Genomic DNA, 23,997 nt, shown 5'->3' with positions numbered 1-23,997 from the left:
TTGTGCCACTGCACTCCAGCCTGGGCAACAGAGTGAGATTCTGTCGCAAAAAAATAAACAAAAAATTAGCTTAAAAGAGGTTTGTATTGGTGTGGACCACGTAGACCCAGATTTGGCCCCACCATTCACCAGTGACAGTGACCTTGTGACAGTGAGGACGGTGACAGTGACCTCATCAGCCCAGTGAGGATACAGTTCTTCTTTTTTTTTTTTTTTTGAGGCAGGGTCTCACTCTGTCACCCAGACTGGAGTGCAGTGGTGCAGTCTTGGCTCACTGAAATCTTGAACTTCTGGGCTCAGGTGATCCTCCCACTTCAGCCTCCTGAGTAGCTGGGATTACAGGCTCCACCACCACACCTGGCTAATTTTTGTATTTGTAGTAGAGACGGGGTTTCACCACCTTGGCCAGGCTGGTCTTGAACTCCTGACCTCAAGTGATCCACCCACTTTGGCCTCCCAAAGTGCTGGAATTACAGGAGTGAGCCACCACTCCCAGCCACAGTTGCTCTTCTGAAGGAGTCATATGAGAATGAAGTGAAGGCATCTGAGGAAAGTGGGTGACACAGGGCCTGACTCAGGAAAGGCAGCTGGGACATGCATCTTTGGCCTGGTCCACAACCAGCGTCTGCTTCCTTCACTTTCTAAGAAAGTAATTCAAAGGCTCATCTGTTATTGAGATTTTCCTAAGAGATTGGAGCCTGCCAAGTCTCTCAGTGAAGGGCCATCCTTGCAGGTGAGCACCCTCCCACACACCTTCCAACAATTCTTTAGCACGTGAATTACTGAACCATGTCCTCCTGTCCTCAGGTTCCAAGTTAGGCTTTGGATGGCAGTTGGCCTTTGCGATCCTGGACTTACCGTGCCTAGCATCTGTAGCTCTTTCAGGACTCAAGGCTAAGGAGGGCACAGAATGGGTTCCGTGGATAGATCTGTCTTATTACTTATTTCTGGGACCACATGATTTGAGACCCAGGTCTTCTCGTGTGGCTGGTGGCAGACTTAGCTTCTTAACATGTGAGTCCCTCACTCCTGGGGGAACCCTGAGTGAATTGCCGCTCCCACAGTCAGCTTCCAGAACTGACTGGCGGAAACTGATGAGAGGTTCTCAGCCTGGCGGAGATGTCCCACCCACTCCTGTGTGGGAGGTCAGGAAGCAGGGTGTCATGCAGGGGAGCCACGAGCTTCAGATGTTCCCTGGGGTTCCTGCTAGCCCACCTTCCTCCTGAGTGCCAGACTCCACAGAGTCCATGGCCCCGTTGGTCCTGAGAATAGGACTGTGGCTGACAACCAGCCCACAGAATGAGCGTCCCTGCCTGTGTCTGTGCTGAACCTCTTTCGTTCAGGGAAACTCTGGCTTCAAACCCCTGGAGTGGGGCTGGCCTTCCAGGGAGCCCCTTGATGTCCACAGAATCCACATCTCTTGTGGGCATTCCAAGCCCAGATCCGTCACAAAGCTGTCTCCTCTGCCCTTGAAGGCCGGAGAGGTGAAATAAGAGGGCTGTGCTCACAGCCATCAACAGACCCAAGGGTCACTAGCCCTAGGGCCACTAGCCCCTTGGCCAGCTCAGGTTCCAACCTTCGCCCCTGTCCCCAATCCAAGGCGTGTTTTTTTTCTGGATTCTAAGTCACTGGTGCTCAGCCCTGGATATATACTGGAATCACCTGATCGCTTTCAAAACATCATGACCCTGGGCTTGGGCCATGCCCAAAACAAGCATTTTTTAACGCATCCCCAGGGTCTCCAGCCAGGGAGAGCCACTACTGCTCTGCGCCATTTCAGAGCAGGCTCTTGTCTCATTGGCCCTGTAACTGCCCAACAGGTTCTCCTTGCCCACTGCCTAGACAAGAGCCGATTTATCAAGACAGGAGAATTGCAGTAGACAAAAGAGCTGGCTGTATAGGAGACTCGAGTTTTATTATTCCTCAAATCAGTCTCTCCAATAATTTGGGGATCAGAGTTTTTAAGGATAACTTGGTGGGTAGGGGCTCGGGAAGTGGAGATTGCTGATTGGTCGGCTTGGAGATGAAATCATAGGGGGTGGAAGTGAGTTTTTCTTGCTATCTTCTGTTCCTGGTGGGATTAAAGAGCTGGTTGAGCCAGATTACCTGTCTGTGTGGCGTCAAATACTGCATCAGAACACAGGGTCTGCAAAATATCTCAGGCACAATCCTAGGTTTTACGACAGTGATATTATTTTCAGGAGCAATTTGGGGAGATTCAGGCTCTTGTAGCTAATTTGTTACTCCTACAAAGGCAGACTGGTCCCCAGGCAAGAAGGGGGTTTATTTCAGGGAAAGGGCTGTTACTGGTGTTGTTTCAAAAAGTTAAACTATAAACTGCATTCCTCCCAAGGTTAGTTTGGTCTGCATCCGGGAATGAACAAGGACAGCTTGGAAGTTAGAAGCAAGATGGAGTCATTTAGGTCACCATCATAATTTTCTCAGTTAAAATTTTTGCAAAGACGGTTTCAATTCCTCCTGTTGGGTTTTATAATACCTTATTCCTAAGGTGTGGGGTATGAAGATGGGAAAAGAGTGATAACCGCTCTAGCTTCTTTCTGCTGACAGGGAGCATAGTCAGGGTAGGTGTTGACCCAAAGGTAAGAGGAGTGAAACCACTTTGCAGCTGTCTGCTTATAATCAGGGGTTCCTGGTTGGAGTTTGAAGGCCTACATGACAAAGGCATTAGTATTCTCAGGTATAGTTTTAACAAATGAGTGCTAGGATAAAGAGTGAAAGTCCTGGCTTCAGAAGCTTTTGTAGAATTGATCCTAAGCTCTGAGGGACCCAGGTAAAGAGCTCCAAGAACCAGTGAGACATGGAGTTACTAGCAGAGAGAGATTTGGGTCAGAGGTTGTTAGACAGATTGGGGTAGACAGGAAAGAGGAAATTTGAATACACTCTTCCGTATCTTTTTAGTCAGTTTTCCTAGTCCGAAGACCAGATCAGTTCAGTTAAACAGCTGTTTCCCATATCAAGAGATGGCATTGCAGATGGGCTAGGCATCTTTAGTTATAGAGGAGAAAGGCAGTGGCAATTTGACATGTTTTTGTCATCTGTAGTACAAAGAAAAAGCTCCAGCTTGCAGGGCCTCGGGAAGAAGGTAGTAGCAATTTAATTGAGTCCAAGTCACAAAAGTGGAAAAAAAAATTGAAAGCATTAGTTTGGGAATTGTAGCCCACAAAGAATTCAGGATTTAGTCCAAATTGCAGGAAATAATAAAAACTCAAGAACAAAGGACAAGACTAGAATCTAACAGCAGGGTGTACCATAGTTTTTTGAAACACTTTTTTCTCTCTCCCATCCTTATTTTTATTAAAGACAAATCATAGTAGGACAAGTTTACTTGCAAAATAAGTCATAGTCTTATTATACTTGGCCTGATTATTTGCATAAAGTACAGCAAGAATAATAATTGGCCATATAGGCTCTTTTTAAAATTGGCTTTGCTGAAACTTTGTTCCATAAGAAATCTCAGGTTAGACTTTTTAAGGCCTCGAGCCAGCCGTGGACTTATCTACTATATCTGCAAAGATAAACCTGTATGAGTTGGGTGAAATTTTTTCTTCTCATGGTCCTAAGATATAATTTGGGGCTCCTGGGCCTGTCAGAAAGTGACATTCTTTATTTACCACAGTTCAGGAACCCTGTACAGGGACTGCGTAGACAAGGTATGAGGCCAGCTTTTCCAGGGGACTTCTGTTGGCTCTGTTAGTCAACTTTGTTCCTTAAAGCAGTCTGTTTATATTTGAACGTATGTCATTCCAGTCAAAGCCTTGGTAAAGTAACCAGCATCTCTGATTGTATCCTATTACAAAAGAAAACAGATTGTTGGCCGGGCGCGGTGGCTCACGCCTGTAATCCCAGCACTTTGGGAGGCTGAGGCAGGCGGATCACTTGAGGCCAGGAGTTTGAGACCAGCTTGGCCAACATGGTGAAACCCCGCCTCTACTAAAAATACAAAAATTAGCCAGGTGTGGTGGTGCATGCCTGTAATCCCAGCTACTCGGGAGGCTGAGGCAGGAGAATCACTTGAACCTGGGAGGCAGAGATTCCAGTGAGCCGACAGTGCGCCACTGCACTCCACCTTGGTGACAGAGTGAGACTCCGTCTCCAAAAACGAAAAAAGACAAAGTTGAACTATAAATTCCTCCCAAGGTTAGTTCAGCCTATGCCCAGGAATGAACAAGGACAGCTTGGAGGTTAGAAGCAAGATGGAGTCAGGCCAGATCTCTTTCACTGTTAACGTTTTCTCAGTTATAATTTTTGCAAATGTGGTTTCAGTCCCTGCATCCGTAATACCTAGAAATTTGATAAATACTTGTTAAACAGCCACAATGAACATCCACAGCAAGAATTGACTATAAGGCATGGTGGTGCACACCTGTAGTCCCAGCTACTCAGGAGGCTGAGGTGGGAGGATCGCTTGAGCCCAGGAGGTGGAGGCTGCAGCACGACATGATCGCACCACTGCCCTCCCGCCTGGGCAAGAGTGGGAGCCTGTCTCAAAAATAAATGAGAGTCCCGACCACGAGCTACAGAGAGTCCATCTGTGCTATAGGGGACATCTACACAGCACACACCCACTGCTATCGGCTAAGCAGTTCACGCAGGCTGTGGTAGATGACACTGTTCTTCTCTTTGGACGATTGGGGTTCACTACTACACTGCACAGGTCAGCAACAGCATGTACAGAAATGCGCTGGGGCGGGGAGACTCGTCAGCCCCCTGGCATCTGAACATGGCCAACACTATGCCTTCTGTTTCATCCTCAGACTTTAGGGCTATTAGGGATTTAAATATTAATGCGCGGATTTCACTGAGCCCTGGCCTCTCTTTGGTGCCTGTCAGGTACACTGTAATGAGAAATTGGATCGTTCATTTATCCCTCCCCACTTCCGTCCCTTCTCCAGGGAACAGGGTTTTTGTTCCTGGAGCTTGGGAGATGGCTGAGTTCCCCAACTAGAATCAAGTAATCTTTAGTGCATATGCAAATCCAGCATTTGAAATTTCCGGTTCTCTAGCCTTATTATTCTAGAGGGCAGCCAGCTTTCCTTTCATTTTATTTGGGGTCCGCTTCGCTTGCTTTGCACCTACTCTGGTACGCAGGATCGACACAGCCCCAAGAAGGCTGCACCCCAGGAAGGAGGAGCCCACCATGCTCTGAGAGTCACAAAGAAAGCAGCAGACCCTTGGCGGGAGAGAAAGGAAGTCCTGAGGCAGGTTGTGTTTGTGATGCAGATACTCCTGCCAGCCCTGCAGCTCTCTGAAAGGGGGTGGAGCTGAGAAGCAACCCAGAGAGGCTCCTGCAGCCAGGGTCGGGAGGATTTCGCCTTCCTGGACGGGTATTGATTCTCCAGACCTAGCTTTTTTAAGTGTCAGTGAGTTATATGCACACAGATCACTCAGATTCCAAGACACCTCCCCACCAGCCCCCAGCAGGACCATGGCATGTGACATCTGCAGGGAAGGGCAGGCCTAGCAACTGTCGGGACTAGCATAAACCCTTTTTGCTTTAGGGGTCTCTTCCCAGGTAATGGCCTCTGTCCTCTTTGCACCCTGGCCGGCTGCAGGAGCCTCCTAACTGCTCCCGTCAGTTGTGTCCTCACCCCCCACCGGTTCTCCAGGAAGATCCTGTTGTAATCTGATCATGGCCCGGGCTTGCAGGCTTCAGGTGGCGTCCCCTGAAATCCCAGGTCCTTACTTTCATGTGCATTAATGATGGAGGACCCTTGTGTAGTGAGGAAACCTCTTTCAGCCCTATGACTGCATGGTGGTGCAGAATATGGAAGGCATATTTAGAATCAGTATAGATACTGACACGTAGTCCTTTTTCAAGAGTGAGGGCTTGAGTTAAGGCAACTAGTTCAGCTTGCTGAGAGGTAGTGGAGGTAGGCAGAGCGGTAGCCTCAATGATAGATGTGGAAGATACTATAGCATAGCCTGCCTTTGCCGGTGAGTGGCGATTAGGTCTGGTGGAACTGCCATCAATAAACCAAGTGTGATGAGGGTGAGAAGCAGGGAAGAAGGAAATGTGGGGAAATGGGGTGAACGTCAGGTGGATCAGAGAGATGCAGTCATGAGGGTCAGGTGTGCTATCCGGAATAGTGTGCGAGGCCGGATTGAAGTCCGGGCCAGGAACAATGATTGTGGGAGACTCAACAAAGAGTGAGTACAGCTGAAGGAGCTGGGGAGCAGAAAGTATATGCGTCAGGTGTGAGGAAGAAAATAGATTTTGGAAATTATGAGAGCTGTAGAGAGTGAGTTGAGCATAGTTTGTGATTTTGAGGGCCTCTAAGAGTATTAAAGTAGCGGCAGCCGCTGCACGCAGACATGAGGGCTAGGCTAAAACAGTTAAGGTCAAGTTGTTTAGACAGAAAGCCTACAGGGTGTGGTCCTGGCTCTTGTGTTAAGAATTCTGACCACGCTAACCATGCCTAGGAAGGAAAGGAGTTGTTTTGTAGAAGGTGCTGGGGTTTGAGAGATCAGTCAGACATGATTGGCAGGGAGAGCACGTGTGTTTTTATGAGAATTAGGCCGAGATGGGTAACAGATGAGGAAGAAATTTGGGCTTAACTGAAGTAATGGGGGCTGTCTGTGGAGCTTTGCGGCAGTACAGCCCAGGTAACTTGCTGAGCTTGATGGGTGTCAGGGTCAGTCCAAGTGAAAGCGAAGAGAGGCTGGGATTAAGGGTGCAAAGGAATAGTAAAGAAAGCGTGTTTGAGATCTAGAACAGGATAACGGATTGTGGAGGGAGGTATTGAGGATAGGAGAGTATGTGGGTTTGGCACCATGGGGTGGATAGGCAAAACAATTTGGTTGATAAGGCGCAGATCCTGAACTGACTTGTAAGGCTTGCCTGGTTTTAGGACAGGTAAAATGGGGGAATTGTAAGGAGAGTTTATAGGCTTTAAAAGGCCATGCTGTATCAGGTGAGTGATAACAGGCTTTAATCTTTTTAAAGCGTGCTGCAGGATATTGGCGTTGAGTGGGGTAAGGGTGATTAGGTTTTAATGAGATGGTAAGGGGTGCATGATCGGTCACCAAGGAGGGAGTAGAGGTATCATATACTTGTGGGTTAAGGTGGGGGGATGAAAGAGGAGGATGTGAAGGAGGCTTTGAACTGGGGGAAAAGATGGCAATGAGGTGTGGCTGTAGCCCAGGAATAGTCAGAGAAGCAGATAATTTAGTTAAAGTGTCTCGGCCTAATAAGGGAACTGGGCAGGTGGGGATACTAAAAAGGAGGGCTTAAAAGAGTATTGTCTCAGTTGGCACCAGAGTTGGGGAGTTTTAAGAGATTTAGAAGCCTGGCCGTCAGTACCTGCAACAGTTATGGAGGCAAGGGAAACAGGCCCTTGAAAAGAAGGTAATGTGGAGTGGGTAGCCTCCATATTGATTAAGAAGCGGACAGACTTACCCTCCACTGTGAGAGTTACCCGGAGCATCTGTGATGGTCCTGTAGGCTTCCGAGGCGATTGGGCGGTGTCAGTCTTCAGCTGCTAAGCCGAGAAGATCTGGGAAGGAGTCAGTCAGAGAGCCTTGGGCCAGAGTCCCGGAGGCTCTGGGAGTGGCTGCCAGGTGAGTTGAACAGTCCGATTTTCACTGGGGTCCCACACAGATGGGATGCAGCTTAGGAGGAATCCCGGGCTGCGGGTATTCCCTGGCCTGGTGGCCAGATTTCTGGCACTTGTAGCAAGCTCCTGGGGAGGCAGGCGTGGAGGAACGCCTGGCCACTGCAGTTCAGGCATTTGGAAGTTCTTGTGTGCTGGAGATGTGCTGGGGTTTGTCTCACAGTGGAAGCAAGGAATTGCAACTTTTTTCTATTATTGTACACCTTGAAGGTGAGGTTAATTAAGTCCTGTTGTGGGGTTTGAGGGCCAGATTCTAATTTTTGGAGTTTTATTTAATGTCGGGAGCAGATTGGGTAATAAAATGTAGATTGAGAATAAGATGGCCTTTTGACCTTTTAGGGTCTAGGGCTGTAAAGCGTCTCAGGGTTGTTGCCAAAGGAGTCATGAACTGGGCTGGATTTTTTATATTTGATGAAAAAGAGTCGAAACGCTAACTGATTTGGGAGAGGTCGGATAAAGAAAAAGGAGTATTAACCTTGACTGTGCCTTTAGCTCCAGCCACCTTTTCAAAAGGAAATTGCTGGGCAGGTGGGGGAGGGTTACTCGCGGAACGAAACTGTAAGCCAGACCAGGTGTGAGGAGGGGAGGTGATAAAAGGATTATAGGATGGAGAAGCAGAGGCTGAGGAAGAATTGGGACCTAGCTTGGCCTGGCGAGGAGGGGAGATGTCAGATGGGTCTGTAGAAAAGGAAGATTAGAAAGACTCGGCGAAGCTTGGGGTTGGGAGTGAGGGGACGGGGGGAGGGAAAGGAGGAAGATTTGGGACAAGTTGCATTGGGCACAGAGACTAGAAAGGCACCAATGTGTAAAAGAATGCCTGGACGTCAGGCACCTCAGACTGTTTGCCTATTTTACGACAAGAATTATTTAGATCTTGCAGGATGGAAAAATTGAAAGTGCAGTTTTTGGCTATTTGGAACTACTGTCGAGTTTGTATTGGGGTCAAGCAGCATTGCAGAAGAAAATAAGGCATTTAGGTTTTAGGTGTGAGTTGAAGAGGTTTTAAGTTTTTGAGAACACAGGCTAAGGAAGAAGGAGAAATGGAGGGTGGAAGGTTGCCTATAGTGAAGGAGGCAAGTTTAAAGAAAAGGGAGAGTAGAGACACGGAGGGAAGTGGTTCGGGGATTCTTACCCTCCAGAAAAGCGGGAAAGGGGTCGGGGCACAGAGATACGAGGTCAGGGAGTGGAAATAAGGGATTAGGGCGCAGAGATATAAGAGGTTGGGGCGTGGAAATAAGGGATGGGGTGCAGAGATATAAGAGGTCGGGGCACGGAAATAAGGGATCGGGGTGCAGAGATAGGAGGTTGGGGTACTTACCCCTTCCCCAGAAAAGCGAGACTTGCCGCTAAGGGTGAAGGACCAAGGCAGGCGTCCCTGCGTGGTCTGACACCTCTGAAACGTGGGTGAATAATCAGAGAGGCATCTCTGCAATGATTAAACACCAAGGGAAGGCTGCCTTCCAAGTCTGTGACCGGCGCCAGAGTTTTGGGTCCATGGATAAAACGTGTCTCCTTTGTCTCTACCAGAAAATGAAAGGAATTGAAATTAAGGGAGAGATTGAAGAGTGGAAGGAGAAAGTGGTTGAGGGATAGTGAGAGAGGTTGGAGAAGAGAGTAAGAAGAGGCGGCTTACCCAATTTAAAATTGGTGAGATGTTCCTTAGGCTGGTGGGTCTGAGGACCTGAGGTCGTAGGTGGATCTTTTTCACGGAGCAAAGAACAGGAGGACAGGGGATTCATCTCCCAAGGGAGGTCCCCCAATCCGAGTTACGGCACCAAATTTCATGCGTGTCCACGTGAAGAGACCACCAAACAGGCTTTGTGTGAGCGACATGGCTGTTCATTTCACCTGGGTGCAGGCGGCCTGAGTCCAAAAAGAGTCAGTGAAGGGAGACAGGGGTGGGGCCGTTTTATAAGATTTGGGCAGGTAAAGGAAAGTTACAGTCAAAGGGGGTTTGTTCTCTGATGTGCAGGAGTGGGGGGTCGCAAGATGCTCAGTGGGGGAGCTTTTTGAGCCTGGATAAAGACTTTCACAAGGTAATGTCATCACTTAAGGCAAGGACCGGCCATTTACAGTTCTTTTGTGGTGGAACGTCATCAGTTAAGGCGGGGCAGGGCATTTTCACTTCTTTTGTGATTCTTCATTTACTTCAGGCCATCTGGGCATATATGTGCAAGTCACAGGGGATGCGATGGCTTGGCTTGGGCTCAGAGGCCTGACACTTACCACAATCTGTGAGGCCTGCTGTGGCCCGGCCCCAGCCCCTGCCCATCCTCCCTCTTCAGCCTCTTCTCTGATGGCCACATGGCCTGTACCCTCACTTCCCTCAGATGCCAGCGTTCCCTCACCCTCCAGGCCCGGCAGCCCTTCCGTCCCTTTGCTCAACAAGGCGCCCAAGAGCTGTCTGTTCATGACTGGTCTCCCCGACCAGACCACAGGCTCCCAAGGCAGCTGTGATGTCGTTTTGGTTTGTGCTGTATCCCTAGCTGCTAAAGCAATGCCTGGCAGGTAGTAGGTGTTCCAGAAAGGTGTGTTGTGTTAATGTGTGAATACTGACTCCCCTCCTCAGTCACTGAGGCGGGGAGGATGTTTGGCTCTTCTGAGGCATGTGAGAGTTGGTTGTGCCTTTGGTTTTTTGTTTGTTTTTTTTTCTTTTGAGTCTCGCTCTGTTGCCCAGGCTGAAGTACAGTGGTCTGTTCTTGGCTCATTGCAACCTCCACCTCCAGGTTCAAGTGATTCTCCTGCCAAGCAGCTGGGATTACAGGCACGTACCACCACGCCCAGCTAGGTTGTGCCTTTGTTAGGTTCTCTGTGACTTTTACCCACCATGCCATTCCTGAAAGAAATTTTTTTTTTTTAATTATAAGAATTACTAGAACTAGCTTGGCGCTGTTGCACACAGTCTTTGTCTCAGCTACTCGAGAGGCTGAGGCACGAGGTTCGCTCGAGCCCAGCCTGGGCAACATAGCAAGACCCTATGTCCGAAGGGAAAAAAAGGCAAAATCAGAATTACCAGAACTGATTTCACATGTGTAGGTAGCAGATAGTGGCCGTGAAATTCAGGTCTGTCTGAAGGCCCCCAGGCCTGGTACAAAACTGTGTAAGGCCAGTGCAAGGCCCTGACAGGTTCCCGAGTGGCTGGACTGGAAGAGATGCCAAGTTCATGGCCTCCTAGCCTGACTCCACCCAGCACTCCCTGGGTCCAGCGACGTTCCCTCCTGAAGCCTGAAATTAACCTCCACCTGAGGAAGCCATCTGCGTGGGGGTAGGTGCTTATAAAAATGAAAACACTCATTTCCAGAGGCAATTAATGCTTTTAAAGGATGTCAGATTTTTGGTACAAAATCATGGTTTCCACGTTGGCTTCATGCTCGGTGCTTTATTAGAAAAATCCCTTTTCTCTGCGGTTGTGTTCATTGTATTGTAAACCAATCATAGATTATGTTTTTTTTTTTTTTTTTTTTGAGATGGAGTCTCTGTCGCCCAGGCTGGAGTGCAGTGGCGCAATCTCGGCTCACTGCAAGCTCCGCCTCCCGGGTTCACGCCATTCTCCTGTCTCAGCCTCTCCGAGTAGCTGGGACTACAGGCGCCCGCCACCACGCCCGGCTAATTTTTTGTATTTTTAGTAGAGACGGGGTTTCACTGTGGTCTCGATCTCCTGACCTCGTGATCCGCCCGCCTCGGCCTCCCAAAGTGCTGGGATTACAAGGGTGAGCCACCGCGCCCGGCCCCATAGATTATGTTAAGGTTTTGAGTTAGAGTGTTTATCCGATTTTATGAGGGAAATAAAGGAATTCCACGAGAAAAACGGGGGCTTTCCTGCAGGGTTCGGGGTTGCGGGAGCGGCAGGTAACCTGATTGATCAACGTGAGCCCAGTGGGATTGGTGGGGGTGATGGAGACACAGATTGGAGCACTCGACTCAGGCACAGGACCCCAGCAGAACATGCCCAGGTCCTCCTAGGCATGGGCCCTTGCAGACTTTGTTAGGCCTCAGTTTCCTCATCTTACCAAGGTGTGACCCCAACCATCATCTCCTGAACTTCTGGCCACAGAGCTCTGGGCAGGCTTCCATAATGACCCCATTTTGGAGACGAGGAGTTGCCGCAGCCACACTGCTGCTCCGTGGTAGAACCAGCATCTGACTGAGGCCATCTGCTCCAGAGACCCTGCTCTTAGCCAGCAGCTCAGACCCCGGTCACGTGGGGCCATTTATTTATTTAAGATAGAGTCTCCCTTTGTTGCCCAGGCTGGAGTGCAGTGGCACGATCTCGGCTTACTGCATTCTCTACCTCCTGAGTTCAAGCAGTTCTCCTGCCTCAGCCTCCAGAGCAGCTGGGATTTCAGACGTGCGCCACCACGCCCAGCTAATTTTTGTTTTTTTTTTTTTTTTTTTTTTTTTGAGACGGAGTCTTTCTCTGTCCCCCAGGCTGGAGTGCACTGGCGCGACCTCGGCTCACTGCAAGCTCCGCCTCCTGGGTTCACGCCATTCTCCTGCCTCAGCCTCCCGAGTAGCTGGGATTACAGGCGCCCGCCACCACACCCGGCTAATTTTTTGTATGTTTAGTAGAGACGGGGTTTCACCGTGTTAGCCAGGATGGTCTCGATCTCCTGACCTCGTGATCTGCCCGCCTCGGCCTCCCAAAGTGCTGGGATTACAGGCTTGAGCCACTGCGCCCGGCCCAATTTTTGTATTTTAAGTAGAAATGGAGTTCTGCCATGTTGGCCAGGCTGGTCTGGAACTCTTGACCTCAAGTGATCCACCCTTAGCCTCCCAAAGTGCTGGGATTACAGGTATGAGCCACCACGCCCGGCCCACATGGGGCCGTTTAAATTAAAATCAAATCAACTGAGTTCCTCCATTGCATTGGCCACGTCTCAAGTGTGCAGAGTGACACATGGCCAGTGGCTGCCGTCAGCGCTTATGTCGCCACGTCCGTCATCACAGGAAGATCCCGGCAGCCCTGCTCCCGGCCCTCTGCCCTCCTGACGCTCCCTTGTGACTTGTTAGAAAAGCGTGGGCACAACTTTAAAAAACTGATGGCTGTGAGAATACTGTCACTCGCTGATGCCTTCTGTATAGAAAAATAAGCCTTAGGCAGATCTTTGCAAGAACGTCGTGATGTCTCTCATAGGCATAATTACATGTTCCAAGCCAAATTGCAGTTCAAGAGAAGGTTATAAATCTCTTCTTAATAACAATTGTACTCATGTTCCTCTCCTGGAAACTAAGAGGAAGGTAGCTGAAGAAATTCTCCCTGCCCAGTTAAATCTTGTTTTTTGGGTACTTTTGGGCTCCAGGGTCACATCAGCAATGGCCTGGGACAAACGAGGGGGAGCCTTCATCTGTACTTCGTGTCTTTCCAGGGTGGCAATGACCATGAGATCTTCACAGACCCCAGAACCATAGGCTACTCTGTGACAGCGCCTGAGGACACACGCAGGATCTGTGAAGTGCTGTTCTCCTAACTCGGGAGCGGGAGGGGCGAGGTCCCGGCTGACAAGCCAGCATGGGGCATTCGGTGGCCAGAGCCAAGGGTCCTCCCACATGTGCTCACCCACCTGCAGCCCAGGCAGGCTCTGCGTGCTATGCCAGGGACATGCAGTCTGGACCTCTACCCTCAGTGCCAGAAACTTCCAGAAGGAAGGAGAAAACTCTTAACAAGAATGGCTCAGAAGAATGCCTCCCACAATAGGTCTCCCCCACCCGCCCCCAGCCCCCTAGTCTAATACCCACCCCGATACGTGCAATCATGTAGTTTTGGCGGAAATTTCCCCCTCATTCTAGGATGATACAGAAAGAAAAATGTGCCTGGAACCTCCCTCTTGGTGGGTCTGTGGAAACGTAAGCGGTTTTTTAATGGACCCCCGCATCAATACCAAAAATAGGGGTTTGGTAATGAGAAACAAGGACAGACCATCTGCAGTGACCCAGCCCAGGACGAAGTTTACAAACACCTCCTGGAACGAAGCTTCCGCCTGCATGTCACCTTGATGGGGACTGTGAGTCAGGCAGTGTGATGCCCAGTGACTAGACACACTCTGCGTTTTCCCATGTTTGAGGCTGAGGCCTGCTGGACAGATGGCTGGCAAAGTGGGAGCAGACCCCAGGGAGTTTGCACCTCAGCTGGGCCGGATTTGGACCGGCTCTGTATTCACTACACTCGGAATAGCCTGGCTGCTTCTCTGTCTCCGAGACCGGAGGCAGTGGGAACCAACAGCCGGGCTGGAGAGGTGGCGCTGGTAAAACAGTCCTTCCCCTGGGGCCGGTTCTCACCCAGGTCCAGAGAAACCAACGTGGGATGTCAGACTTTACCAAAAAGGACTTTCTGGTTGCCCCTGGCTGGCTTCCTAGAGGCGTTCGCCTCTAGTTTCTCAGGGATGGAGCCAGAGCCCGGCCAGAGAACAGTAAAAGGAGCTGCCCTCCTATCTGCACTCATCCAGGCCTTCACCCAGACTTTACCCCTGAGGGGGCTGAGTGCAGCTGCAGCTAGGTCTGCGTCCCTCACTCTTTCCATCTTCTGCACGTTCTTTGTGAAACTGGAAGGATCCCGGGTCTCAGCCAGAACACGGTGGAAGAGAACTTTCCTAGGAAACGGTTCATGTGTCACTTTTCAGGATGTGGAAACGCTGTGACCCATACACCCTCTCTTGCTTGGTGCTGGGGCTGTGTGGCCTCCACTGGGCACTTGCTGACCTGAGTCTGGGGCCAGGGGGGCCCAAGCTGCCCTGCACTCCTGCCTCCCAGCCCACAGCCAGGTGCTTTCATCACAGCTAAATCTGGTTCCCTCCAAACCTCCCAGCAACTCAGGCTTGTAACTGTCCAAGCCCCAGTTCCAGTGGGGTGAAAGCAGCCAGCTCCTCATCTCAGTGACTCACAGGACACAGCCATCCAGTGGCATCTTTCCTTGTTGAATGATACTGTAATGACCTTCCAAAATGAAAAATAGCACATTAAAGTGATTTTCTTGATTCCTGTTTCTCATTCTGATTCCTTTTTCCTCCTATGTTCCCAGATTCTGGAACAGAACCCTAGCCCTTCCAGATCTGAGAGCCACTTTTTCTTTGCTCTGGATTTCTGTCACGTTGGGGGCCCCGCCCTCTGCGGAGTTGCATGTTGCTGTTTCTGATGCACAGACCTCCCCCGCTGCTTCTCTGCCCATTGGGTCGCGATCTGCCATTCTTTACAAGTTTCCTTAACGTATTGCGTCAAAGCGAGACAACTGAGTCTTAAACTTGTTTTAACCGGAGATGGAGGGTCGCTGCTGTGTCACCGCCTGCACAGGGCTGCCCTCAGGTGAGTACCCCGAGTCCGCTAGGCTGAGTGCTGATGCGCGGAGGCCTGGGCCGTCCCTGCCCCAGTTCCCACAGTGGCTGCTTCAGACCCTCCCCAGGCCGCTCGAGCCCCTCATGCACTGTCTGCTGCCTCCCTTCTGCAGTCAGAATTGACACTCCCCTCCCACCTCAAAAGGGCTTTGAACTCCCCTTCCTTCCCCCTTTCCTTCCACCTTCTTTGTCATCACATTGCATCCCAGGCCAGCTTCTGGGGCTTACTCCAAGGGCATCGGCTTGCCCCGCACTGTGGTGGGATGTAAAGTGATAACAGCTAAACGACGCATGCGCAGCGTGTCCTGATGCCGCCTTTCATGCACGTCCCTGTAAAGAGACCACCAAACAGGCTTTGTGTGAGCAATAAAACTTTTAATCACCTGGGTGCAGGCGGGCTGAGTCCAAAAAGAGTCAGCGAAGGGAGAGAGGGGTGGGGCTGTTTTATAAGATTTGGGCAGGTAAAGGAAAATTACAGTCAAAGGGGGTTTGTTCTCTGGTGCGCAGGAGTGGGGGTCGCAAGGTGCTCAGTGAGGGAGCTTTTTGAGCCAGGATGAGGCAGGAAAAAGACTTTCACAAGGTAATGTCATCACTAAAGGCAAGGACCAGCCATTTACAGTTCTTTTGTGGTGGAATGTCATCAGTTAAGGCAGGGCAGGGCATTTTCACTTCTTTTGTGATTCTTCAGTTACTTCAGGCCATCTGGGTGTATACATTCAAGTTACAGGGGATGCGCTGGCTTGGCTTGGGCTCAGAGGCCTGACATTCCTGCCTTCTTATATTAATAAGAAAAATAAAATAGTGTTGAAGTGTGGAGGCGGCAAAAATTTTTGGGGGGTGGTATGGAGAGAGAGATGGGCGATGATTCTCAGGGCTGCCTCGAGCGGGATTGGGGCGGTGTGGGAACCTAGAGTGAGAGAGACTAAGCTGAAGGAAGATTTTGTGGTAAGGGGTGATATTGTTGGGTTGTTAGAAGAAATATTTGTCGTATAGAATTATTGGTGATGGCCTGGATACGGTTTTGTATGAATTGAAAAACTAAATGGAATAAGAGAAGGAGAAAAACACCATCCTGGCTAACACAGTGAAACCCCGTCTCTACTAAAAATACAAAAAATTAGCCGGACGAGGTGGCAGGCACCTGTAGTCCCAGCTACTCAGGAGGCTGAGGCAGGAGAATGGCATGAACCCGGCGGGGAGGGGGGGAGGGGGGCGGAGCCTGCAGTGAGCCGAGATCACGCCACTGCAGTCCAGCCTGGGCGATAGCGAGACTCTGTCTCAAAAAAAAAAAAAAAAAAAGAGAAGGAGAAAAACAGGTATAAAAGGTCTAAGAATTGGGAGGACCCAGGACATCTGATTAGAGAGTGCCTAAGGAGATTCAGCATAGTCCTGCCAGCAAAGATTATTTACTTCAAGAGTTAAGAGTGGCAGTTTGGGGATAGCACCAGGAGATATCAGTTGTGATGGCTTGGAGAAACAGTGTAAACTGGCAGTGTAAACAAGAGTAGGGCATATATGAGTAGTTGAGAACGGTGAATAGGAGTATGACTAGACAGAAGATAGTAGGGATGACAAGTTTTTTGGGGCACGGTCTAAGTTGGTCCAGTGTCTGGAATGAGACTGGGGCCTAATAAAAAGGAGCATCTATACAGGAGCTTAAATGGGCTGTACCTTGTAGCATTCCGAGGACAGGCCTGAATTCTGAGAAGCGAAAGTGGTAAAGGTATTGTCCAGTCCTTTTTAAGTTGGTGGCTGAGCTTGGTGAGGTGTGTTTTTAAAAGACCTTTAGTCCATTCTACTTTTCCTGAAGACTGAGAACCGTAAGGGATATAAAGGTTTCACTGAATACTAAGAGCCTGAAAAACTGCTTGGCTGATTTGACTAATAAAGGCTGCTCTGTTATCAGACTGTATAGAGGTGGGAAGGCTAAACTGAGGAATTGTGTCTGACAGAAGGGAAGAAATGACTGCGGTGGCCTTCTCAGACCCTGTAGGAAAGGCCTGTACCTATCCAGTGAAAGTGTCTACCTAGACTAAGAGGTATTTTAGTTATCTGACTCGGGGCATGTTGAGTAAGCTAATTTGCCAGTCCTGGGTGGGGGCAAATCCTCGAGCTTGATGTGTAGGGAAGGGAGGGGGCCTGAATAATCCCTGAGGAGTAGTAGAATAGCAGATGGAACACTGAGAAGTTATTTCCTTGAGGATAGATTTCCACGATGGAAAGAAAATGAGAGGTTCTAAGAGGCGGGCTAGTGGCTTGTACTATAGCATAGCCTGCCTTTGCTGGTGTGTGGTGGGTGACTAGGCCTGGTGGAACTGCCATCAATAAATCAAGCGTGATCAGGGTGAGGAACAAGAAAGAAGGAAATATGGGGAAATGGGGTGAATGTCAGGTGGATCAGAGAGATACAGTCATGGGGGTCAGGTGTGGTATCAGGAATAATGTGGGAGGCGGGATTGAAGTCTGGGCCAGGAACAATGGTAATGGTGGGACTTAACGAAGAGTGAGTACAGCTGAAGGATCCGGGGAGCAGAAAGTATATGCGTCAGGTATGAGAAATAAAATAGATTTTGGAAGTTATGAGAAATGTAGAGAGGAAGTTGAGCATAGTTTGTGATTTTGAGGGCCTCTAAAAGTATTAAAGCAGTGGCAGCCGCTGCACGCAGACATGAGGGCTAGGCTAAAACAGTAAGGTCAAGTTGTTTGGACAGAAAGGCTACAGGGTGCGGTCCTGGCTCTTGTGTAAGAATTCTGACCGCACTAACCGTGCCGAGTAAGGAAAGGAGTTGTTGTTTTGTAAGGGATTGAGGTTTGGGAGATTAATCGGACAGGATCAGCAGGGAAAGCACGTGTGTTTTTATGAGGATTATGTTGAGATAGGTAACAGATAAGGAAGAAATTTGGGCTTGACTGAAGTAATGGGGGCTGTCCGTGAAGCTTTGCGGCAGTACAGCCCAGGTAATTTGCTGAGCCTAATGAGTGTCAGGGTCAGTCCAAGTGAAAGCGAAGAGAGGCTGGGATGAAGGGTGCAAAGGAATAGTAAAGAAAGCATGTTTGAGAATAATGGGTAGTAGAGGGAGGTATTGAGGATAGGAGGGTATGTGGGTTTGGCACCATGGGGTGGATAGGCAAAACAATTTGGTTGATAAGGCGCAGATCCTGAACTAACTTGTAAGCTTTGTCTGGTTTTTGGACAGGTAAAATGGGGGAATTGTAAGGAGAGTTTATAGGTTTTAGAAGCCCATGCTGTAGCAGGCGAGTGATAAAAGGCTTTAATCCTTTTTTTTTTTTTTTTTTTATACTTTAGGGTTTTAGGGTACATGTGCACAATGTGCAGGTTTGTTACATATGTATCCATGTGCCATGTTGATTTCCTGCACCCATTAATTCGTCATTTAGCATTAGGTGTATCTCCTAATGCTGTCCCTCCCCCCTCCCCCTGGCTTTAATCCTTTTAAATCGTGCTGTGGGATGGGATATTGGCGTTGATCAGGGTAAGGGTGATTAGGTTTTAATGGGATGGTAATGGGCATGTGATCGGTTGCCAGGGAAGGAGTAGAGATGTCCTATAGTTGTGGGTTAAGGTTGGGGGATATGAGAGGAAGACGCAAAGGAGGCTTTGGGTTGGGGAGAAGGGTGGCAGTGAGATGTGGCTGTAGTCCAGGAATAGTCAGGGAAGCAGATAATTTAGTTAAAGTGTCTCAGCCTAATAAGGGAACTGGGCAGGTGGGGATACTAAAAAGGAGGGCTTAAAAGAGTATTGTCTAAGTTGGCACCAGAGTTGGAGTTTTAAGAGGTTTAGAAGCCTGGCTGTCAATACCCACAACAGTTACGGAGGCAAGGGAAACAGGCCTTTGAAAAGAAGGTAATGCGGAGTGGGTAGCCTCCATATTGATTAAGAAGGGGACGGACTTACCCTCCACTGTGAGAGTTACTTAAAGCTCAGCGTCCGTGATGGTCTACGGGGCTTCCGAGGCGATCAGGCAGCGTCAGTCTTCAGCCGCTAAGCCGAGAAGATCTGCGAAGGAGTGAGAGAGCCTTGGGCCAGAGTTCCAGGGGCTCTGGGAGTAGCTGCCAGGTGAGTTGAACAGTCCGATTTCCAGTGGGGTCCCACACAGATGGGATGCGGCTTAGGAGGAATCCTGGGCTGCGGGCATTCCTTGGCCCAATGGCGAGATTTCCAGCCCGTGTGGCAAGCTCCTGGTGGGGAGGTTCTGGAGGAACGCCTGGCTGCCGCGATTCAGGCTTTTGGAAGTTCTTGTGTGCTGGAGATGTGGCTGGAGTTTGTCTCACAGTGGAGGCAAGAAATTGCAACTTTTTTCTATTATTGTACACCTTGAAGGTGAGGTTAATGAAGTCCTGTTGTGGGGTTTCAGGGCCAGATTCTAATTTTTGGAGTTTTATTTAATGTCGGGAGCAGATTGGGTAATAAAATGTATATTGAGAATAAGACGACCTTTTAGGGTCTAGGGCTGTAAAGTGTCTCAGGGTTGCTGCCAAACAAGCCATGAACTGGGCTGGATTTTTATATTTGATGAAAAACAGCCTAAACGCTATCTGATTTGGGATAAAGAAAAAGGAGTATTAACCTTGACTGTGCCTTTAGCTCCAGCCACCTTTTTAAGAATAAATTGCTGAGCAGGTAGGGGAGGGCTAGTCGCAGAATGAAACTGTAGGCCGGACCGGGTGTGAGGAAGGGAGGTGATAAAAGGATTATAGGGTGGAGGAGGGGAGGCTGAGCAAGAATTGGGACGTAGCTCAGCCTGGCAAGGAGGGGAGAAGTCAGATGGGTCTGTAGAAAAGGAAGATTAGAAAGACTCAGTGACTCTTGGGGTTGGGATTGAGAGGGCGGGGGAGGGAAAGAAGGAAGATTTGGGATGAGTTGCATTGGGGACAGAGACTAGGAAGGGACTGATGTGTAAAAGAATGCCTGGACGTCAGGCATCTCAGACCATTTGCCTATTTTACAACAAGATTTAGCTCTTGTAGGATGGAAAAATTGAAAGTGCAGTTTTCCGGCTATTTGGAACTACTGTCTAGTTTGTATTGGGGTGAAGCAGCATTGCAGAAGAAAATAAAACACTTAGGCTGGGCACGGTGGCTCACGCTTGTAATCCCAGCACTTTGGGAGGCCGAGGGAGGCGGATTATGAGGTCAGGAAATCGACACCATGGTGAAACCCCGTCTCTACTAAAAATACAAAAAAATTAGCTGGGCGTGGTGGCGGGCGCCTGTAGTCCCAGCTACTCGGAGAGGCTGAGGCAGGAGAATGGCGTGGGCCCGGGAGGCGGAGCTTGCAGTGAGCCGAGATCGCGCCACTGCACTCCAGCCTGGGCAACAGAGCAAGACTCTGTCTCAAAAAAAAAAAAAAAAAAAAAGATAAGAAAACGCTTAGATTTTAGGTCAGGTGAGAGTTGAAGAGGTTATAAGTTCTTAAGAACACAGGCTAAGGGAGAAGGAGGAGGAATGGAAGGTGGAAGCTTGCCCATAGTGAAGGAGGCAAGCCCAGAGAAAAGAGTAGAGACACAGAGAAGGGGTGGGGGGTTCTTGCCCTCCAGAAAAGCAGAGAAGGGGTTGGGGCACAGAAATAAGGGATTGGGGCACAGAGATATAAGAGGTTGGGGCACGGAAATAAGGGATCGGGGCACAAAGATAAGAGGTCGGGGTGCGGAAACAAGCGATTGGGGGTTCTTGCCCCCTAGAAAAGCAGGACTTGCTGTTAAGGGTGAAGGAGAAGGGGTTGAGGGGTACTTGCCCCTCCCCCAGAAAAGTGGGACTTGCTGCTAAGGGTGAAGGGGAAGGGGTTGAGGGGTTCTTGCCCCTGCCCCAGAAAATCAGAGAAGGGGTAGAGACACGGAGAGAAGGGATTGGGGTACTTGCCCCTTCCCCAGAAAAGCAGAGAAGGGGTAGAGACAAGGAGAGAAGGGGTTGGGGTACTTGTCCCTTCCCCAGAAAAGCAGGACTTGCTGCTAAGGGCGAAGGACCAAGGCAGGCGTCCCTGCATGGTCTGACGCCTCTGAAACTTGGGTGAATAATCAGAGAGGCATCTCTGCAATGATGAAACACCAAGGGAAGGCTGCCTTCCCAGTCCGTGACCGGCGCCGGAGTTTTGGGTCCATGGATAAAACGTGTCTCCTTTGTCTCTACCAGAAAATGAAAGGAATTGAAATTAAGGGAGAGATTGAAGAGTGGAAGGAGAAAGTGGTTGAGGGATAGTGAGAGAGGTTTGAAAAGAGAGTAAGAAGAGGCCGCTTACCAGATTTAAAATTGGTCAGACGTTCCTTGGGCTGGTGGGTCTGAGGACCTGAGGTCGTAGGTGGATCTTTTTCATGGAGCAAAGAACAGGAGGATGGGGGATTGATCTCCCAAGGGAGGTCCCCCAATCTGAGTCACGGCACCAAATTTCATGCGTGTCCGTGTGAAGAGACCACCAAACAGGCTTTGTGTGAGCAATAAAGCTTTTAATCACCTGGGTGCAGGCGGGCTGAGTCCAAAAAGAGAGTCAGCTTAGGGAGATAGGGGTGGGGCCGTTTTATAAGATTTGGGCAGGTAAAGGAAAATTACAGTCAAAGGGGGTTTGTTCTCTGGTGGGCAGGAGTGGGGGTCACAAGGTGCTCAGTGGGGGAGCTTTTTGAGCCAGGATAAAGACTTTCACAAAGTAATGTCATCACTTAAGGCCAGGACCGGCCATTTACAGTTCTTTTGTGGTGGAATGTCATCAGTTAAGGCGGGGCAGGACATTTTCACTTCTTTTGTGATTCTTCAGTTACTTCGGGCCATCTGGGCATATACGTGCAAGTCACAGGGGATGCAATGGCTTGACTTGGGCTCAGAGGCGTGACACCTTCCACATGACCCCAGAGCAGCAGGTTCTGCATGTGGCAGGTAAGAGCACAGCTGCCAAGACTCCAAGCCTAGTTCTGCTGCTACAGACTGCTGCGTGACAGGGTGAGTGCATCTTCGCCTCAGTTTGTTCCTATGTCAAATGGGATAGTCCTTACTGTGTATGGAATTTAAAGCACTTTGAACAGTGAGTGTGAGCCATTACTAAAGTAATACCCCTCCCCGCCAACCCACAACCCTATAAGGCAGGGACAGTCAGTCCCTCTCTCTGCCTTAGGGGGTTGGTAGGATCACAAGAAATTTAAACACAGTAGGTAAGTTCTGAGCCAGGGCAAAGCACAGAGGTTGCACCCAGGCCAGCCTAGCACTGTTGAAAGTTACCATCCCCAGCACTGCAGAAGCTGACCCTGAACTCAAGGTCACCCAGGGCTTAAACCTCAGGGAAAAGGCCTGCGTTGAACCCGAGCAGCCGGTGAGTGCAGGGCAGGCCTCTGGTTCCCTGGAGGGAGAGGCTAGCCAGGAAGTTGAGCTTGAACCTGATCCCGAGGGAGAGGCGTGGCGCATGCTCATGGTCTGTCCGGTAAGGTCTCTCCGGCTACTGGAAGGGGAGTGCCCATAGGGGCCAGGAGAAGAACCAGTTGGGCAGTTGGGCAGATGTTGCAGTAGTCCGGACACATCCAGGCATACATGGCTTTGAATCACTTCCTCTCCACAGGCTGCTGCTTCCTCTCCACCCCTCCCAAGTGTTCTGGCTCTGGGCCTCAGCTGGCTACCTCAGCCCAGGCAGGCTCCTCCAACCTGAACGACAGGCAACCTCCACGCTGCTTGTCACGGCATCCCGAAGTCAAGACCTAGAACTCATTCCACCTCCACCAGAGGCTGCTTTCCCAAACGTCTTCCCAGTCCCACCTTCAGTTTTGTTTTTTGTTGTTGTTGCTGTTGTTGTTTTTGAGACGGAGTCACTGTTGTCGCCCAGCCTGGAGTGCAGTGGCATGATCTCAGCTCACTGCAACCTCCGCCTCCCCGGTTCAGCAATTCTACTGCCTCAGTCTCCCGAGTAACTGAGATTACAGGCCCCAGCCACCATGCCCAGCTAATTTTTGTCTTTTTAGTAGAGACGGGGTTTCACCATGTTGGCCAGGCTGGTCTCGAACTCCTGACCTCAGGTGATCCACCTGCCTTGGCCTCTCAAAGTGCTGGGATTACAGGCATGGGCATGAGCCACCATGCCCGGCCTTTTTTTTTTTTTTTTTTTTCAGACGTAGTCTCACTCTGTTATCCAGGCTGGAGTGCAGTGGCACAATCTTGGCTCACTGCAATCTGTGCCTCCAGGTTCAAGCGATTTTCCTGCCTCAGCCTCCCAAGTAGCTGGGATTACAGGTATGCGCCATCATGCCCAGCTAATTTTTGTATTTTTAGTAGAAATGGGGTTTCACTGTGTTGCCTAGGCTGGTCTTGAACTCCTGACCTCAAGTGATCTGCCCACCTCGGCCTCCCAAAGTGCTGGGATTACAGGCGTGAGCCACTGCACCCAGCCGTAATTTTTGTATTTTTAGTAGAGATAGGGTTTCACCATGTTGGCCAGGCTGGTCTCCAACTCCTGACCTCAAGTGATCTGCCCACTTCGGCCTCCCAAAGTGCTGAGATTACAGGCGTGAGCTACCATGCCCGCTCCCCACCTTCAGCTTTTGCCAACCCTTCCTTGTGCCACCCATGTAGTACTCCGTATAGTAAGTCAGCAAATCTCATTGTTTTGAGCTAAGTGCCTACGTTAGCCTCTCCCTAAACAGGTTTGATGGGCTGGTTTCTTCCCAATATGCTTTGGAAATCATTGTATAATATTGACAAGAAAAGTGTCCATCTCTGCACCACCCAAAATCACTGCCTCCCTTGGGAGACACCGGCCAGAGCAAAGCCTTCCCAGCAGAGCACAGCGACCCCGTAGAGTGGCCCCTGCCCGTCACCGCTGTCTTGGAAACCAAGAATGGGAGTTCTCACACCTGCGCACCTTCTGCCCTCACTCCCATTGCCCCAGCAGCAAACCCTTCCTCCCGTTATGGACCTTGAAAAGCTTTCCGTCCTAGGACTCTCCGCCAGCCCCGGGCCCTCAAGCCTCATCTGCTTCCAGCCCCTGACTTGATGCCTGAAGAGCAGCAAGCTTTTTTTTTTTTTTTTTTTTTTTTTTTTTGAGTCTGGGT

At 49.8% G+C, this 23,997-nt stretch overlaps 1 protein-coding gene across 2 annotated transcripts in view; it reads left to right on the top strand.

The window, feature by feature from the left end:
• PMM2 (phosphomannomutase 2) overlaps positions 1-23,064 on the top strand; it is a 45,478-nt gene extending 22,414 nt beyond the window's left edge. Inside the window, exon 8 of one of the 2 annotated variants that reach the window (XM_063616897.1) lies at positions 21,723-23,064. In XM_063616897.1, coding sequence (XP_063472967.1) covers positions 21,723-21,797 — 75 coding nt within the window. In that variant the 3' untranslated portion in view covers positions 21,798-23,064. Of the gene's footprint in view, positions 1-12,997; positions 14,603-21,722 lie in introns of those variants that run through there. The other variant, XM_055240412.2, reaches the window with a different exon arrangement.
• Positions 23,065-23,997: the final 933 nt, after the last annotated feature.

This window comes from Symphalangus syndactylus, chromosome 14, assembly GCF_028878055.3.
Source record: "Symphalangus syndactylus isolate Jambi chromosome 14, NHGRI_mSymSyn1-v2.1_pri, whole genome shotgun sequence".
Lineage (NCBI taxonomy): Eukaryota > Metazoa > Chordata > Mammalia > Primates > Hylobatidae > Symphalangus > Symphalangus syndactylus.
The sequence above is the reverse complement of the archived record's forward strand: the minus strand, read 5'-3'. Positions and strand labels throughout refer to the sequence as shown.